We start from the raw sequence: 15997 nt of genomic DNA, 5'->3' as shown, positions 1-15997 counted from the left end.
CAGAAGCTATTAGTTGTTCTCCACTGAAGGTGTGGCAAGGCTGGAAGAGGTGACTTTTGGTCACTTGGATTATCATATGTGTCTTATCTCAAGCAGTACCCCACACTGTGTCAGCAGTGCTGCCAGGGATAATGAAACTCCTAGTGATGGGCTGGCATTAACTAAATACAATGGCTTGGCAGTATCTTACTAACTAGCTTTGCTGTGATCTGTGGTGCAAAAGAACTGACAGGCTCAAATCATATGACTTCAATTTTATTTATTTTTTTGCTTTATTTTTTTTTGGGGGGGGGGCTAAACTAACTTCTACTGTGTTACTGGCATTGAGTTAAGTGGCAGTTAATACTGCAGGCAAGTGTAAACTAACAAAAGATGACTTTTCATTAGATTGAGATTCGTTCTTTTCACTCTCGGCTCCTGTTTAACCAGCTATAAATGAGGACATATGAAAAAAAAATCCCACAATTGTGATGACCTTTCATGATTATTGTCATATGAGATCATTTAAAGCCTCAATGTAGGGCAGAGTGTGCAAGAATTTTTGCTTTGTCCTAAAAGCCCATTAAGGTTTCTGCTACATCTGTTCTTTGTCCCTTCTTCCCATGGCGCCAGACCTTTCCTTTATTCACAGTGCTTACCATCATGCTTTCCATGGCCTGCTCCCTTAGCTTCTTCCATGGCACCATTCCCAGTTTTCTCAGTAAGGCCTTCTCATAGTGATCTCTGGCCTTTTTCTGGAGCTGTTGCTCTTTCTCCAGCCTTCTTTGCTTCTCCAGCTCTTTCTACAATACAAAGAGCAGTAGTTTTAATTCAGTCTGGATGAAATGAACCTTAAGGTTGTTGTGTTGGAGCTGGAGCTCCTGATGGGAAGTAAGGGTCTGTGTTATCTTTAGCAGTGCAAACTAGACACGAACCAGTAGAAGAAAGCAAGCTGTCTTGAAAATCCTCATGGAAGAAGATGATATATCTAGACATTTCCTTGGGCCATATGTGAACACAGGGCCTTCCCCCAGCAATGCAATCTGGTCTTACAGTAACATTGCATATAATCTGTGGCTGCCAGCAGCGCTGAGGTAACAACCTCCTTCTGCTGGGCCCTCATCAAAGTGAAGAGAGGTGAGCTCAAAGGGTAGCTATTCGTGTTTATGAAACTAGACTGGAAACCTGTACAAAAATGATTGTTTTATCCATGGAACCCATCACTTAATCTAGCTTAAACACTGAAGAACAGAAGAATAGGGAAGGTATGTGGGTATTACATAACTGTACAGTATTACTTTTGGTTGAGACACAGAGTTAAAGGTCAAACATTCTAAAACGGTCCAAGTAGAACAGTATTTATAGATTGGATTCCTGTGGGATTTCAAGTGTGGTGCTGTTTGGGTTACTAGGGCAGCTCGTTTGTAAGTAATAAGATCGATGTGGGGCTATTCCCAGGCTGCTGGATATTGCGAGCTCCAAGGTGGGGATGCTTCTCATTCTTTGGATGGAAGGTTGCCCTTCATACATCTGTCAGGCTTGTTTATTTCCAAATTGTGTCTTTGTGGTTGGTATTGTTGTGTTGCTGGAGGAGCCTACAATTGGAAGGAACAGCCTGAGGATAGTCCAAACACACCCCCTCTTTGCGGGTTACGTGGCCATGGCTCAGCACTGGACGTTCACTACGTGGGTCTGGCTGCTGAGATGGGGGCAGTATATACCTCATGCCTTTGGCCAACAGCCCTTCTAAAGTTGCTAGAAAGGGAGATGATGGTGAGTTGATGCATCTGGTGCTGTGGAATGCTTCTCTACTAACAAAGATCTTTAGTTCACAGCATTGGCTGCTGACTGAGAGCAAGTGAGTAATGGCTCTAATTCCCTATCCTTGCTGAAGTTGGGGAGACAGATGACACGTTTGATCACCAGCTTCTGCTGCCTCTTCTGCTCTCGTCTTTTTTCTTGCTGAGCTTCCTTTTCCTCAGCCTCCTTCCTCTGACGTGCTTCCTCTTCAGCCTTCAGCTGGGCCTTGGAACGCACAAAATAGATACAGCTTAGTTCAGTGTCTCTTTTTGAAGAACACGGGCCTCTAAACTTCCCCTGGACAGGCAGTATTCTGCTAGTACTGACTAGTATCTGAAACTCCAGAAAGAAGCAGACTTTGTCACATACTAGACATGATGCATGCTGGACAAAGAACTGTGTGGAAGAGAGAGGAAGGAAAGATTGTTCTTTCTACTACCCATATGTGGCAATCTTTATTAGTTCTAGGTTAATATTCACCTATGACTCTTGTCAGTATCAGCCTGCTTTCATTCACAAAGCTCTTGCTCTTGGCATGTGCATCAGAGGTCTAAAACCCACACCACCATTCATGATTGCAATCACTGTGCTTCCTCTAATCTCTACGATCACAACAGCAGTAGCTGAAGAAACCTAACCTAAAGCTTGTCTGCCCACCCTATGGTTAAAGCAATATCTAATGCTTGCTTAAGTTTCCAGTATGCATGTGCATCTTCTTGCTTGAAGAAGAAAGAAACACTGGTTGTTTTAGGATCCTGGTTCTTAGCTTTCTATTCCTAATGCAAATTACTATTAATGCTCTCAGTAACAGATTTAATTAATGCCTTGAAGCTAAGAAGGCTCCTCTGTTAGATGTGTATCATGGAATTTCTATATTAACTATGTAAACATTATCAGTATCTTCTCCTTTCAGCAGAGATTTGCTAGAAACCAAGATACAGGATTTTTACTAGGTTAGACTGCATGTTTTCAAGCTGCATGTGACCAGAAAGGGAAAGCAGGGAAAAGGAACACCCATCATTTACCAGGTCCAATCAAGTGGATCTCTGCACTCTTCCCATCCTTGGCAAGGACAGTTAAGGTCATAAAGTAGTGTGAAAAAGTGCTGGAGGGTGTTGAGGGAGACTGCTTCTAGAGTTGCAGCTGCATCAACACAAAGTGATACATGATACGGAAAGGCTAGTGGGTTCCCTGAATATGAGTGTAGCAGGAACTTTTTTTTTTTTTTAATGTATGCTGGACATTTGCTTTCTGACAACCTGTAAAACTCCATTTAGATACTAAAGGGATTTTTCTTGGTCCCTGGGTTTTTGAGGTTAGAACAGCATTTCTTGTCATTAGAATAGTGTGGAAGTCTTTCATTTTTCCCACTGTCCATACCAATTTTTCCTCTTCTCTTTGTTGTTTAGCTTCTTCTAGTTTCCTCCTCCGTTCTGCCCTCTGAATTGCTCTCTCCTCCATAGCTACAGAAATGGAAACACAAATGAGCTATAGGGTAATGGTACAAGTTTGGTGAACGTGACCCCTATACTGCCAAGTCCCCTTTTGACCTGGCAATGCCAGCACTAAGGAACTTGTTTTCAGCTGCCCCTTAAAGCTGTCAGTGTTATGAAAAAGGAGCCCACAAATCTGTACAAGACTCAGGACTGCCCCAATTAGTGCCATTCCACCTTCCTTTGTTGACAGTCACAGCAGTGAGGCTGGATTATGAAAGGAGCTGTGTCCAGAAGTTTCACCCCAGTATTTCCTGTTTGAGGGCCAAAGATGAAGGAACTATTTAGCAGCAGTTACAGCAGGGTCGCCAGGAAACTTCAGCTGCTTATTTAAAGAGTGACTGCATTATAGAAAAGTGCCTCTGCCATGGTGACACACAGGTACTCAGTCCCATTAGTATGAAACTACTGCTTAATTCTTCTGGAAGGTAAGTTGCAGTGCAGCAGTGTTGCTGGCTATCAGTGATGTTATTCTGACATGACATCACAGAACATGCAGTGGAGCTTCCCTTGCAGTCACAAGCAAAGCATAGGCTGGAGCAGTCCATAATTGTTTGGATGTCAACAGGTTACCTCAAGTTCTTTTCTTCTATCAGCTGTACCAGATTTCTCTGCCAAGGGAAAATATCTAGTAACAACTTTGCCTCTAATTACTTACGGATCTCTAAAGAAAAGCACTTAAGTGCTTTGGAAATACTCTTACTGTCCTCAAGCTGTACAGAGCTCAAAGAAATCAGAGTGATGGCTTGCACTAAGAAGCTGGGAACTCAACAGAGTCAGTTGTAATGAAAGATACCTATTAATGCCTAGCCATCATAGCCAAAATTGCTCTGGAAATTCTCAAGACTGTTGAAACATCACATAGCAGACAATCTTTTCTGCAGACTGTGACCGCCCCTAGGTTAATATGGAAAAAGATAAGTTAAGGACATAGCAGAACCTGATCTTAATATACCCTATGAAAGGCTGTGTTGCATGTTTAATGTGTGCATGCTGTTCCAGTACAGCCAGAGATGGGGAGTTAACTCACAGAAGACAGGAATCCGATGCTTCTTCTCCAGTCTACTGTTGTCTCTCAAAATCTCAGGTAGGTACTTCATTTCCCTGGGAATTCTTAATACTTGTGTGTGTCAAAGTTAAGTTAAAATGAGCAGTTAGCTTAAGTGTTACTTGAATGTGCAGTGAAGGGAAGGATAGCAAAATAACTTGTAGAGCTCCATTCAAGTGATTGTTTCTAGTCTGACTAGACTCAGGTGTTAGTTAACAGCTGCTACAGCATACTGAGCAAGAGCTTGCAGTAGCCTAAGTTCTACAGATGCCTGATTTAGCCATGAAAACAGCTTACTCTCTCCCACGGGTGGCCAGGCTAGAAAATAGTGTTGAGTTTTACTTGCATACCGTTCTCAACCAGCAAAGTTGAGGTAAATAAACACAAGTTTACATGAGGTTTTGAAAAAAGTAGCCTAGAATGGTCTTTGCTGCCTAGAAAATTACCTTTCACTATGGGATGAGCTGACCTCTTGCCTTGCGTCGCTGCCTTTGTGTTCTCTGGCTCACAAGAAACAGGTAGACTACGAAAAGAAAGAGTAAAGAAATTCATCAATAAATACGGTAAATGTTGTCTCAAGCTTATCACATGTGACTGAGATACAGACCTTATAGTTTCTGTTCTCCACTGTGCTGCATTTTCATTGTAGGTCCCTGATACACCTTTTTTCTGCCCAAAATGTGGTTAGTGATGCATCTCTTATAAAAGAGATGAGTACCCAGAGCTGTTGCATATTCTGAAATACTGAGTATGACAATCTCCTAACTAAATAAATCCATGCTGCTGCTATGTGTAACACTCGTGTTGCTGCTTCTAAGTAGACCTTGTACAGATCATGTGCTGTCAAGCAATTGCAAAAACAGAGGATGGAGAACTGTGGCCAGACTGACACTGCTTGAGGCTATCACTGTTAAGAGGAACAGCAGATAGCACTAATATGATGGAAGCATTCCTGTCAATTTGTGTTTCTACTTGAGTAGGGATGAGACATGATGACTAACTGAGCCTGCCTTATCTAGGACATATACCTCAATGGAGTTGTATTCTGGCATCTGGATTGTTTTCTGCTTTTCAGTTTTTTCTCCTTGGTTTGTGAAGCAGAGTCAAGTGCCTGGGTTGCCACTGTAGCTTGCACTGCCTCTTTGTTTGCTCTGCTCAGCCTCTGATTTTCTTGCAGTTCAAGGATCAGCTCTTGCTGCTTCTGAAGCTGCCGCTTTTGCTCCTCAATCAGATGTTGCTGGAAGGTGTGACGATACTCAAAACAGCTACCATAAGCAGGAGCTGTCTTTGGGCTGGGTGCTTGAAGCTGGTCTTTCCAAGCAGTTATTTCATTCCTGTACATAACCTGGTCCTGGGCACTCGGGGCTGCATGTTTGATGGTGATCTGCCAGGCAAACTTGGGTTTTCTATGAGAACGAGATGTGTGAGCAGCATCCCCACAAGAGTGGTCTCTGATCTGGTCAGGTTCTTCCTGCAGGAGGCATGTTTTGGTTGGCTGGGGAAAGGGGGTGGGGGGGAAAAAAAAAAAGAAAAAAAAACAAACAAGAAGGAAGATTTAGCATTAATTAAAAGCAAGCTTTCTTCTGATACACAGTATTACTCCAATGAAAATCTAGCAAGATTCCTGATAAGTAGAACAATCTCAGCTATGCAATCTTTATCTAGTTCCTAGCCATGGCAGAGGGGCCTGGGTATGCACAAAATGGGAGGATGTTGGAGGAAAAAACTATTTTAAGAAGCTCTGTGCCATTTCTCTGCAAGGAGGAAATCCTGATCAGGAAAGAGTTCTGGCAGGAATTTATCTCTATCTTGTTAGGGAGCAAAGCGTGGGACAACTGATTTCTCAGGGGTTAGCTCATCTCTCAATTACCACACTCCCTTTTGGACTTTGCTGTCTCTTTTCAATGCTCTGCTCAGACTGAGGCAAAACAGTTGCTGAAAATGAAATACGAGTGATCTACAAGGCTGATCTACTTGACAGCTCCCTCTCGGATGGGAGAACAGTCTACAAAGGGCAGCTACATTTTGCCTCTTCTCCAGATTTGATCAAATATTACCATGACACTGGTGCATGGTGAGGAATTACGCTGTGCCTCCTCTGGCACCTGTTTTTATTCAGAAGAGGCCTGAGATACCTGATTTGCTTACTGATTTCTAGGTCAAACTCCAAATTTGGTCCCATCCTTCCAGCACAACAAGCATCCAAAGGAAAGTACTGACCTACTCTGATAATATAAACACAATGGAAAATCAGATTTAACTGACACACGAGCTAATGAAAAGGTTGACTTGTAAAATATGTGAATGTATCAGCTTTCATATGGGTCCTGCCCTATAGGTTTTACAGACAGAAAGGAAAGGCAGGCTCTGAGCCAACGAAAGAGAAATTTAAGGAAGCAACCTCTGATTCTCCCATCTCCTTGTGATGTGCATTACCCTTAGATACTCACTGACACCTTTTTTTTCCCCACGCTTCTGAAAAGCCAGAGCGCTGTACTGACATGACAAAAATCTCTTGCCATGCAGTCAAGTGTTATTCTTTTTCAGTCTAAGCAGGCATTAAAGATGTAACTAATCTCTCAGCAAAAGTGATCTGGGGGTGGGACTGCGACTCACAGTACATGAAGGGTTGTTCTCTGGCAGCATAAGAAATTAGTTATTTTTAAAACTCATCCACTGTCCTTCACAGTTGCCTCTGCTCTTTAACAGCTTCCCTCCTGAACAGCTGTAGGTAGGCACTGGGAGGTCACCCTGAACAAGAAGCCTTCCTCTGGAACAGCGTGCTTTTTATTTCAGGTTGCACAGAAGTACTTTGTGAATGTACTGGAATGCCAATAGACAAAATTACACACAAGACTTTACCTCGTCTTGCTGCAAAACTTGATGCTGGTTTACTTTTGCTGTCTCAGACTTGCTAACCTCCAGTGTTCTGTTCAAGCCACCCTTCCCCAGTGACACTGTCTCCAACAGCTGTGCCATCTTCCTCTTCATCTCCTCTCTCTTGAGCTGCAGCTCTCGTTTTTCTGCCTCTGCTTGGCTCCAGCGCTGCCATGCCAGAAAGCAGGAGCGCAAAAGCCGCCGCTGGTTATGCTCTGCCGACAGCTGGTTTTTCCTGAATGAGAAAGCATTAGTGTTCTGATAGGAGTGAGGCATCTGCCAAAGCCCACCTGGAACAACTGTATTGAGTACAGTAGGCCAGGCCATGTAGTCAGGCTCCCAAGTCTTTTTGTTATTTAACTCTGGAGGCCTTCCAAAGCTGTGCTGTTTCTCCAAGGAGGAATGAGAGAGCAGAGGTAATGCTCATTACTTTGAAGTAAATCTCCCTCTCTGGCATTTTGCATTTTCCTGTCATCCTTGGGCAGCAGAATAGGTGCTAAAGAGGCATTCTGTTTTCCTGCCAGCTGCAGAGAGGGGGAAGCACCAGTGCCTTGCCCACAGCCTCTGCAAGAACAGAATTTTCCCCTGCTGACAGGGAATTCATCCAACAGCCTCTTTAATGAAAGGTAGTGGGCAAAATGATTTTGACTGTAATACCACTGAAGTAGGCGATAAGCCATATTTATTCCTGATTAATATATTTTTAATATTAGCTGGGGCCCTGAGCCAGCCAGAGTGAGATTTCCAGGAAAGATACCTAGACAGAGAGAGTTGCAGACTTGTTGAACAGTGCTCTTTCTTTTCCTCTGCTTTCCTTTGCATCTGTGCCACAGGCCCTCTAGAAGACTGTAGGCAATGTAGCAGTTTTCTCAGCAGTTTTCTACTGTTTGCCTCCTGTTGCCTAACAACCCTCTGATCACCACCTGGAATACTTGCAGTAGGAGGAATTTCAGTGTAGGGTCATTACCTGTTTTGATCTTGCAGATGAACTTCTAATTGCTGTGTCTCCCGCTCTATTTTCTGGGCCCATGTGTAGTTTCTCCATGCTCGCAGGACCTTCTGTTGGCATTTCCAGTCAGCAAGAGCTCTGGCTTTCTCCATTTTAATTCTGTGCTCCAGAATGAGTCTGAACCAAGCAGAGAAATGCTGCTGCATGCACTGCATGAGAGTTTAAAAAACAAAAACAAAAAAACAGTGAGCAAGATACTGACCAACACAAACACCAATCCTTTTTCCATTATTCCCCTTACCTGACTTTGCTTTTGAGATTTTATTTTATTTTTTTATAAATCCCACTTTCTACAAATACCTTGAGGGTAAATATAAATAATGCAGAACAAATGTAGCCTAATGCAAAAAGTGGGCTAGAAATATCATGGGGCTCAATGCTTTTGAGTGAAATGCTCTCAGTTCACGAAATGTAAAGGAATAAAATGAGTAAGGAATATGGAAACAATTTCTAGAAACAAGACAGATGTTTAAACATTTAGAAAATGTCAAAGATTCTATAGGTAAGGGTGCCTGATCTGATAGCAGTCAGCAACTAGTCTGTGGATATATGTGAGGGTTTTTTTTTTAACTTAGATGAAAATCGAGATCCTTCCTAGTGTAGATTTATAACATGACCTAAACTCACCTTTGTTCCAGAAGGAAGCAAAACCATTCCTCTATTGCGTAATTAGAGTCGCTGCCTCTGGGGGTGATTTACGTTGTACAGAACAGAAATTTGCTATCTAATCTCTCCATAATTCTAGCCCTGCCACTGCAGACACTGCTCATTTTGATCCTCCAAGTGGGTCAAGTCACAAGACTCAGCTGTTCCCCTTTTGTGATAATGCCTTGTATTAATTGCATTCTTCTCGGTCACTGAAATCTCCAAATGGAGACTTAGAAAAGGACAAATGTCAATGCATTAGCTATTTCTTTCTGCTATAAGAAAATAATCAGGATTGCTATTGCTTAGCTCAGTTAAACAGTGGCTTTTCATTTAGGCTTATCTTCACAACTTCAACTGTGCTGGAAGGAGACTGTGTACTGCTAAACTGCAGCCAAGCTTGAAGTTGGTACGTGAGCAGATGAAGTAAGCTGGGGGATAATCACTGTAAAAGCTATGGGATTCTTTGATGGTGGGGGGAAAAAATAGATGATGTTAATTATGACTGCTGTTTTAATTAAGAATTTTTCATGATGGATGGCATTCATACCTGAACATGGGAAAGTTTATTTCCTTTGCTGAAACTACCCACATAAGATTATTCAGTACAAAAATATCTCTTTAATTGCAAGGATGTGATACAAGTACATATAAATCCCACAGCTGGCTTCAGTATCACAAATGAGCAGGTGCATCCGTGTTCCTTTTTTATAAGCTCTCAGGATGATGACATTGAGAAATACAAAGAAGAATGTTGGAAATCCCCACATTTATATACCTATCTTGGTAAGACAGTCTAGGTGATTTCAGATGGAAAGCACTCCTGTGATTTAGCTATCAGTGAAGTGAGTTACTATGGTTTTTCATCCAATCAGTTTCTTTAATCTCCCAATAACAAATCGGTGGTTCAGGGTTCCGGGAGATTTGTGTTTTTATTTCCCTTCTGTTTTGAGATATTTTTGAAAATAGGGTATTAACAGTCAATAACAAGGGTAAAAGAAATAGCTTCCTACTAAGGATTATTGAACTCTGCATGATTGTCCCAAGCTGTTGCAATATTGCAGAATATCCTCCTGACCCTAGTGGGAGTGGATCCTCAAATAAGCCATTACTCTAGATACAGTGGCATGCTTCAACTCTTAGAGATGCAGCTCAAGTCAGCCTAAACCCTCAGTACTTCTCTTTCCTACTCCTTGTTCCTCTACCAGAGTTTTCAAGGCAATCTTTATCTTCTCATACCCTTTTGCACCACTACTTCCCCTCTTTTTACTTCCTTCCTGCAGCTGTTCTGGATGTGACATCTTTTCCACAGCTTTAAGCAAAATCTCCCATAGGGTACACTTGAGAGCTAGATGCAGTGGGTATGAGGGATCAAGATTTCTTGCTCCTGGTCTTACTTCTTGCCCTGGTTTTCTACTTTGCTGATATCTTGGGAAACTTGGGAAAAGTAAAAAGAGATTTAATAACCAGGACTTTTTATTTCAATTCTGCAGAGTAGCTGAAGGCAGGTAGTTCAAAGCCCTAGATAAAAAGTTGGTGATGCTTACTCTCTGTTTATTGGTGTGAATTTGGCTCAGCAGCTCCTGAACCCTCCTCTGTTTCTCCTTTCCTTGCTCTTCTTTCTTCAGGTCTATAGGTGGTGGCACATTAATAGATACCTCCTGCACTGACAGCTTCTGGCTTTTTTCTTGTTCCCTTTTCTGTTCCCTGCAAAGTGAGCAAACATTGAGATCTGATACAATGAAGAAAATATTATAGTACAGGTCTTATCCACTTTTTGTCAATCTGATGATTGAAGAGAGTGACCAGTAGCACTTAGCAAACTGCTACTTAACTCAGTCTTCACAGAGAACAGCACCGGTCAAGGTTTGGGATCTCAATGATTATGCAGCCTGGAGCATTTCCAAAATAAAACATGAAGAAGAAACTAAAAAGAGCTCAAAAATGGAACTGTATGAGAAGAATTAGGATGTGAGGGCTGCCTGAGTAAATAAGTGGCATCTCTACAGGTCACATCTCTGTGGCAATCCAAGCTTAGCTGAAGCAAAGAACATCTCTCTGCAGAATTCTTAGCCAAGAACGTAATTTGTACTCTTGTAGGAGAAAAGGTCTATTAAGTGATAGGCTTTCAACATAGACTATTTTAGGTAGGCCAGCATTTCGTTCATTTACTTTAGTATACTGGCTTTCATGCTGTATCAAGCACTAATCAAGCTGGCTGTGGCTGTGAAATTGATGGAGAACACGTGGTATTGCAAACACACTCCTGCTTTGTGCTTCAGTCTACATAACGGTAATGGCTGGAGGGAGTCTAACAACATCCTAAGCCCGTCTTCTCTCGAATGATAAATTCTGCCACTGAAGTAACAGAGGGATAAAAGGTTTGGGGATGTTTGAAGACAGAGCGATCGAAAATGTTTCCTTTGGGACCACTACTTCTCTTACGTTTACCTGAAGAAGCTAAAAAGAGTTGCTCTTCCATATGGTGCTTTCTGTGTCCCCTCCCCCCCCCCCCCTTACATTCTCCATGCTTCTGCCATAGTTTGCCTCTTCTCAGCCATTTCCTTTCGTAGCTTCACCATTTCCCTTCGGATCTCCTCCTCCTTCTTTGCCTTCAGGGCCTTCCTTCTGTCCTCTTCCTGTATTTGAAGCTTGGCCTCGCACAGAACGGCCTTCCTCAGAGCCTTTTCTTGTCTCTGAAGCTCCAATGCCTTCTGACGCCTCAGTCGATTTTCTTTTACCTGAGGAGGAGGCAAGAATCAAAACAGGTGAGAAGGGCTCAAGAATTTGAGCTTCAGTGTGAATTAACAGGATGAGAAGCATGCAACCCTATCTGTAGCTGGCAGTGATTGAACTGGTTGTTTTGAGACTACCAAAAAACTCAGTTCAAGAGAGTGGTATTAAACCAGCATTACTTGATAGGAGCATACTCAGAAGTGAGAGTCGTGTTGGCTTCTCCTGTCAGTCTTCAGAAAGGAGGAAAACCTGAATAGATGAAGTAGTGAAAGTTCACCTGAACAGTGAAAGCTGACCATGAACGCTACTGTGAATGGCTAACGTGCAAGCTGAAGCACAGTAACTTTTCAGCTCCATCCTGGAAGAGTATTGCAGTGTATTTGCCTCCAAGACAGGGATTTTTGTGGTCTAGGAGAGACTGCCTAACAAGTGTCACTGAGCATTTACTCTAATCCTATAATCTTCAGTCTTATTCCTTTTAACTGTGCTGCTTTGCATGCACACCTGCTTGTGTCTGAGCTCCATGGTTATTCGTGGATCTGCAGGTTTTTGTTTCTTGATGTCTTCAAGTCTAAGGTTTTCCACTATCCCACAGTTCACAGTTTCACTCTGTGAAAGATGCTGTAGGTACTCTTGGACAGAAGAACTTTCCAATTCATGTTCCAGATAGTTGTACAAGTCTGAAATGAGGAATTCAGATTATCTCAAACTAGTCTGAAATGAATAAATCCCTGCATCAGATTACAAAGCCTAATATAATTAAAGGGATCACTTTTCCCAGACTGTCAGTGCATTTTTGATGAAAGCAGACATCAGATTCAGACTGCACTCCATGTATCCCCAATGAGGATTAATCTAGTGTATTCCACTGAATGCACGACAGCAATAACAACATTATGTCCATTTTTTACTGCCTTGCCTCCAAGCATCTCAAATTGCTGTATAAATCTGACAGGCCTTGAACATACCCACAAACAACAGAAATATAATTTGTTTTACAAGGGAGACATAACCCTGGCCATTCTGTGATCAGATGTTTATGAGGTACATTTGGGCAGCCCTAAGGCCAGCTGCTTTAAGAGCTGGGAGAGAGAAATCTTCACCCATAACGTGACTTGCACCTGTCAGTCCAGAAGCCATGAGCCCCATCTCCCTTCCCCACTACATCCTCTACAAACGAGCCAAGAGCTGTTTTGCTGTGCTCTCACCATCAAACCGCTTATACTTCAGAAGGGCTGTAGGATTTTCCGGGACAGGGTCAACTGCTGCTTCTCCATCACTTGTCAGCTGCAGCTGCAGTTTGGACTTAGTCCAGTTACTGAGCAGCTCTCGGGCTATCACAAAGAAAGAGACTGATGACTTTAAAAATATACAGGTAAGTGCCAACTAGCAAAACTCTTTCCCTGGGGCAGTTGTATCACGTGCTCGGAAAACATTCTAAAATGACTGGAAGCTGAATTACAACAGAAAATGGAATAGGACTGATAGTTCTGTTCTCATATTCTTAATCTATAAAAGAATAGGATGGTGGCAAACTTCTTCTCTGTCACATGTATCACAAATGAATTCTTTTGCACCTCATTTTTTCCTACAAGATTCTTTGGACATCTAGATCACCCAGTGATCATTATACCATTTATCAAGGAGAGAAAATGCACACAAAATAATTCATATCTCAGATAGCTTTACAGTGTTTCACCACTGCACTTGCAGGCACTTAAGATTTTTTTCATGTGTACAGCCAGTGTTGTCACACATTAAATACAAAAAGAATCACTGTTGAGACAAATATTTGCTCCAAGTGTACAGATTAACCTTTGCAAATAGCACAGCTCCAGTAACGTCTGTTAAGTCTAGATTAAAAATCTGTCACACGGCAAGCCTCAGTAGGGACTGTCTTTACTCAGAAGGCTGCAACTTAACTACAGGGATGCACCCACGATGGATTTGCTGCTCCTCAATGAGATGCCAAATACACAATTGGGTATAAAGCTCTTCTGCAGACTTTATTTGCACCTCCACTCCTATGGAGAAAAATGTAAAACATCCATTTTTCATAACTCCTAGTCAAAGCAAAGACAGTTAGTGCGAGTGCTGCCTCAATGAGCCACCTGTTCTCACTGCATGGGAGTCTGGGCTGTTCCTGATGCAGAACACAGTAAACCACGAGGCATCAGGAGCAGCTGCATTAGTGGAACCATCCATGCGGTGAGGATGGGCAAAGGGCAGGAATCTTGCCAGCTGCTGCAGAGCAGGGCACACCTATAACAGGAGTGTAAAAAGAGGAAGCAGATGCTCTCAATCTCTAGTTCTAACTCAAAATGGGGGGTTGGACTCGATGATCTCTGGAGGTCCTTTCCAACCCCTACAATTCTGTGATTCTGTGAAAATGGTGATATTCCAAGCAAACCTTTCTCATTCAAAGGCAAAAATGCTTTTTAAGACTTTTTTAAAATAATAACTTTTTTTTTTTTTTAGAAAAAATAAATCCTATGTTTACTGTCCTTCAAATCACTTCTGTTTTCTCTTGTAATCCATCATTTCAGCTCAGGAACAAGGAAGTGTATCTGATATGAGAAAGAAGAGAGAAAAACTGCGTATAATTCAGAGGAGTTATACCTTTCTTTGCAAACTGAGATACATGTAGATAATACTGTTAATTACTCTAATAACAGATTCTAGATAAACGGCTTCCAGTTGTGCTTGGAACAATCCGGTGAGGTTGACAGCTATTTAAAAAAAAAAAAACTGAGTAAAATGAGCATAGAAGGACAAATAAAAACAATAAGGAAACAGGAGGAAAGCAAGAGCGCTACCAGCTCTTTACACTGCAGATATATTTCCACTATTGATGGGAAATCATTTTATAATGTACCACAGTTTTAATTTTAAATGTCAGTAAGCACTTGTGGCTGCAGATGGTGCAAAGGGAGTATTTAGATAGTTAATTAGTAAGCAAAACTACATGGGAATTAAAGCAAGCCCACACAATTATTCATAGATGGGGAAGTCACAGAGGGCCAATCCATTTTCACATTTGGCCTGCTGTCAAAAATAAGCAGCTAATTTCATCCAGTTTCCTATGGGCCAGTAACTTGTATTTGACCAGATCTTCAAAGGCAGTATTCACCCGTCTCAACCTGAAAATTCCAGGAGATGGGGAGTTCATCGCTCCTCTAAGTCTACTAACTGAACTACGTTGAACTCTACCTAATGATTCTTTTATACCTTTCCTCCTTAGATGAAAGGCTCAGATCTTTACTGCCAACTGTTTCTCTTGGTCTGCAGCTTCGTAACAGCCTGTCCACACCAGACCAGGGTGTTGCATCAAGAGGGGTTCATCCTAGGCAGCATATGGCTCACCTTCCAGACATGCCTCATCACACTCTTGCAGCTGTTCCACAGTTTCCATCCTCACTGCAGGATCACAAAGCCCTTGCAGGTACTTGGGCTTCTGAAGGGAAAAAGCTTCAGAAACAGCATACTCAGAGGCTTGCTCCACTCTCTTTAAATTAAAGAAACATTTCTAAGGGTTGATGTATATTCACCGAGAGAGAACAAGCATCAGTGGGGCTGTCACACAAGGCAGTATGGCCGTTAAAAGAGATTCCTTTTGAAACACATTTCTGCAGCTGCTCTTGATTGAGTGGAGAAATTTCACTCAGAAATGATTAAGTGATAAGCGCTCGTTTGGCAATTACTGCCAGTCACAGCCATGGGAGAACGCGTTGGGGGAATGCAAACACCCAGCCCCCTGGGGGTCGAACGAGGACTCGCCTCGTTGCTGCCCTGCAACCAGCAATGAAAATTTTGTCACAGCCATTGCTGGCCAGGAAGAGTTCACGCAATCCTCCTCGGAATCAGATGGCCACAGCAGCAGCAGAAAGGCTCCAGGTGCCACTTCCACCTGCGCCGCGCAGAGCTGCTCAGCGGCCGGCTCTGCCTGACCCACGGCTCCGCGTGGAGCAGGGGCAAACCCCACTTACGGGCGAGCTCCCCAGTAAGGCAGCTGAGTTACTGCACCTTCATCCAGTATTCCGTGCCGTCGGACTCAAAACTGGCCTGGAAACAAGATAAAGCAAACCTTACAGTCATCAAAATACAAAGCGCATCACCTGCCCGCCACGAGCACTGACCCCGCCCCGCCCGTTAGAATCGTTGGTGCAGCCCCTTGGCCACCCGGCGCCCCCTGGCGGTCCCCGCGCCGCTCCCCGCTCTCATTGGCCGCCGCCGCTCCAACGCGCTCCGCCCCGGCTCGGCGGCGGCCGCCCGGCGGCGAAGCCCGCTGCCCGTTACCTGCGGGCCGGTGGGGGCGGCCAGGCGCCGCCAGCGGAACAGCCGCGACTTCCCTCCCGCCAGCGCCATGGCCGCCCGCCGACCCACAGTGCTCCGCGGCGCCGCCATGGCAAC

At 43.2% G+C, this 15997-nt stretch overlaps 2 protein-coding genes across 4 annotated transcripts in view; one reads left to right on the top strand and one right to left on the bottom strand.

Moving 5' to 3' along the window:
- ZDHHC23 (zinc finger DHHC-type palmitoyltransferase 23) overlaps positions 1-5023 on the top strand; it is an 18705-nt gene extending 13682 nt beyond the window's left edge. Inside the window, exons 4-5 of one of the 2 annotated variants that reach the window (XM_052705049.1) lie at positions 4275-4359; positions 4970-5023. In XM_052705049.1, the coding sequence (XP_052561009.1) occupies positions 4275-4359; positions 4970-5008 (124 nt within the window). In that variant the 3' untranslated portion in view covers positions 5009-5023. Of the gene's footprint in view, positions 1-4274; positions 4716-4969 lie in introns of those variants that run through there. The other variant, XM_052705038.1, reaches the window with a different exon arrangement.
- CCDC191 (coiled-coil domain containing 191) overlaps positions 1-15997 on the bottom strand; it is a 19745-nt gene extending 3748 nt beyond the window's left edge. The window contains exons 1-14 of one of the 2 annotated variants that reach the window (XM_052704987.1): positions 15884-15997; positions 15611-15649; positions 14951-15092; positions 12796-12921; positions 12092-12267; positions 11372-11592; positions 10399-10558; positions 8165-8355; positions 7183-7432; positions 5349-5815; positions 4767-4843; positions 3160-3242; positions 1903-2004; positions 639-782 (exon numbers count right to left, since the gene is read on the bottom strand). In XM_052704987.1, coding sequence (XP_052560947.1) covers positions 639-782; positions 1903-2004; positions 3160-3242; positions 4767-4843; positions 5349-5815; positions 7183-7432; positions 8165-8355; positions 10399-10558; positions 11372-11592; positions 12092-12267; positions 12796-12921; positions 14951-15092; positions 15611-15649; positions 15884-15991 — 2286 coding nt within the window. In that variant the 5' untranslated portion in view covers positions 15992-15997. Of the gene's footprint in view, positions 1-638; positions 783-1902; positions 2005-3159; positions 3243-4766; positions 4844-5348; positions 5816-7182; positions 7433-8164; positions 8356-10398; positions 10559-11371; positions 11593-12091; positions 12268-12795; positions 12922-14950; positions 15093-15573; positions 15650-15883 lie in introns of both variants that reach the window. The other variant, XM_052704989.1, reaches the window with a different exon arrangement.

The sequence above is a fragment of the Tympanuchus pallidicinctus genome, unplaced genomic scaffold (assembly GCF_026119805.1).
Source record: "Tympanuchus pallidicinctus isolate F22 unplaced genomic scaffold, pur_lepc_1.0 scaffold10, whole genome shotgun sequence".
Lineage (NCBI taxonomy): Eukaryota > Metazoa > Chordata > Aves > Galliformes > Phasianidae > Tympanuchus > Tympanuchus pallidicinctus.
The sequence above is the reverse complement of the archived record's forward strand: the minus strand, read 5'-3'. Positions and strand labels throughout refer to the sequence as shown.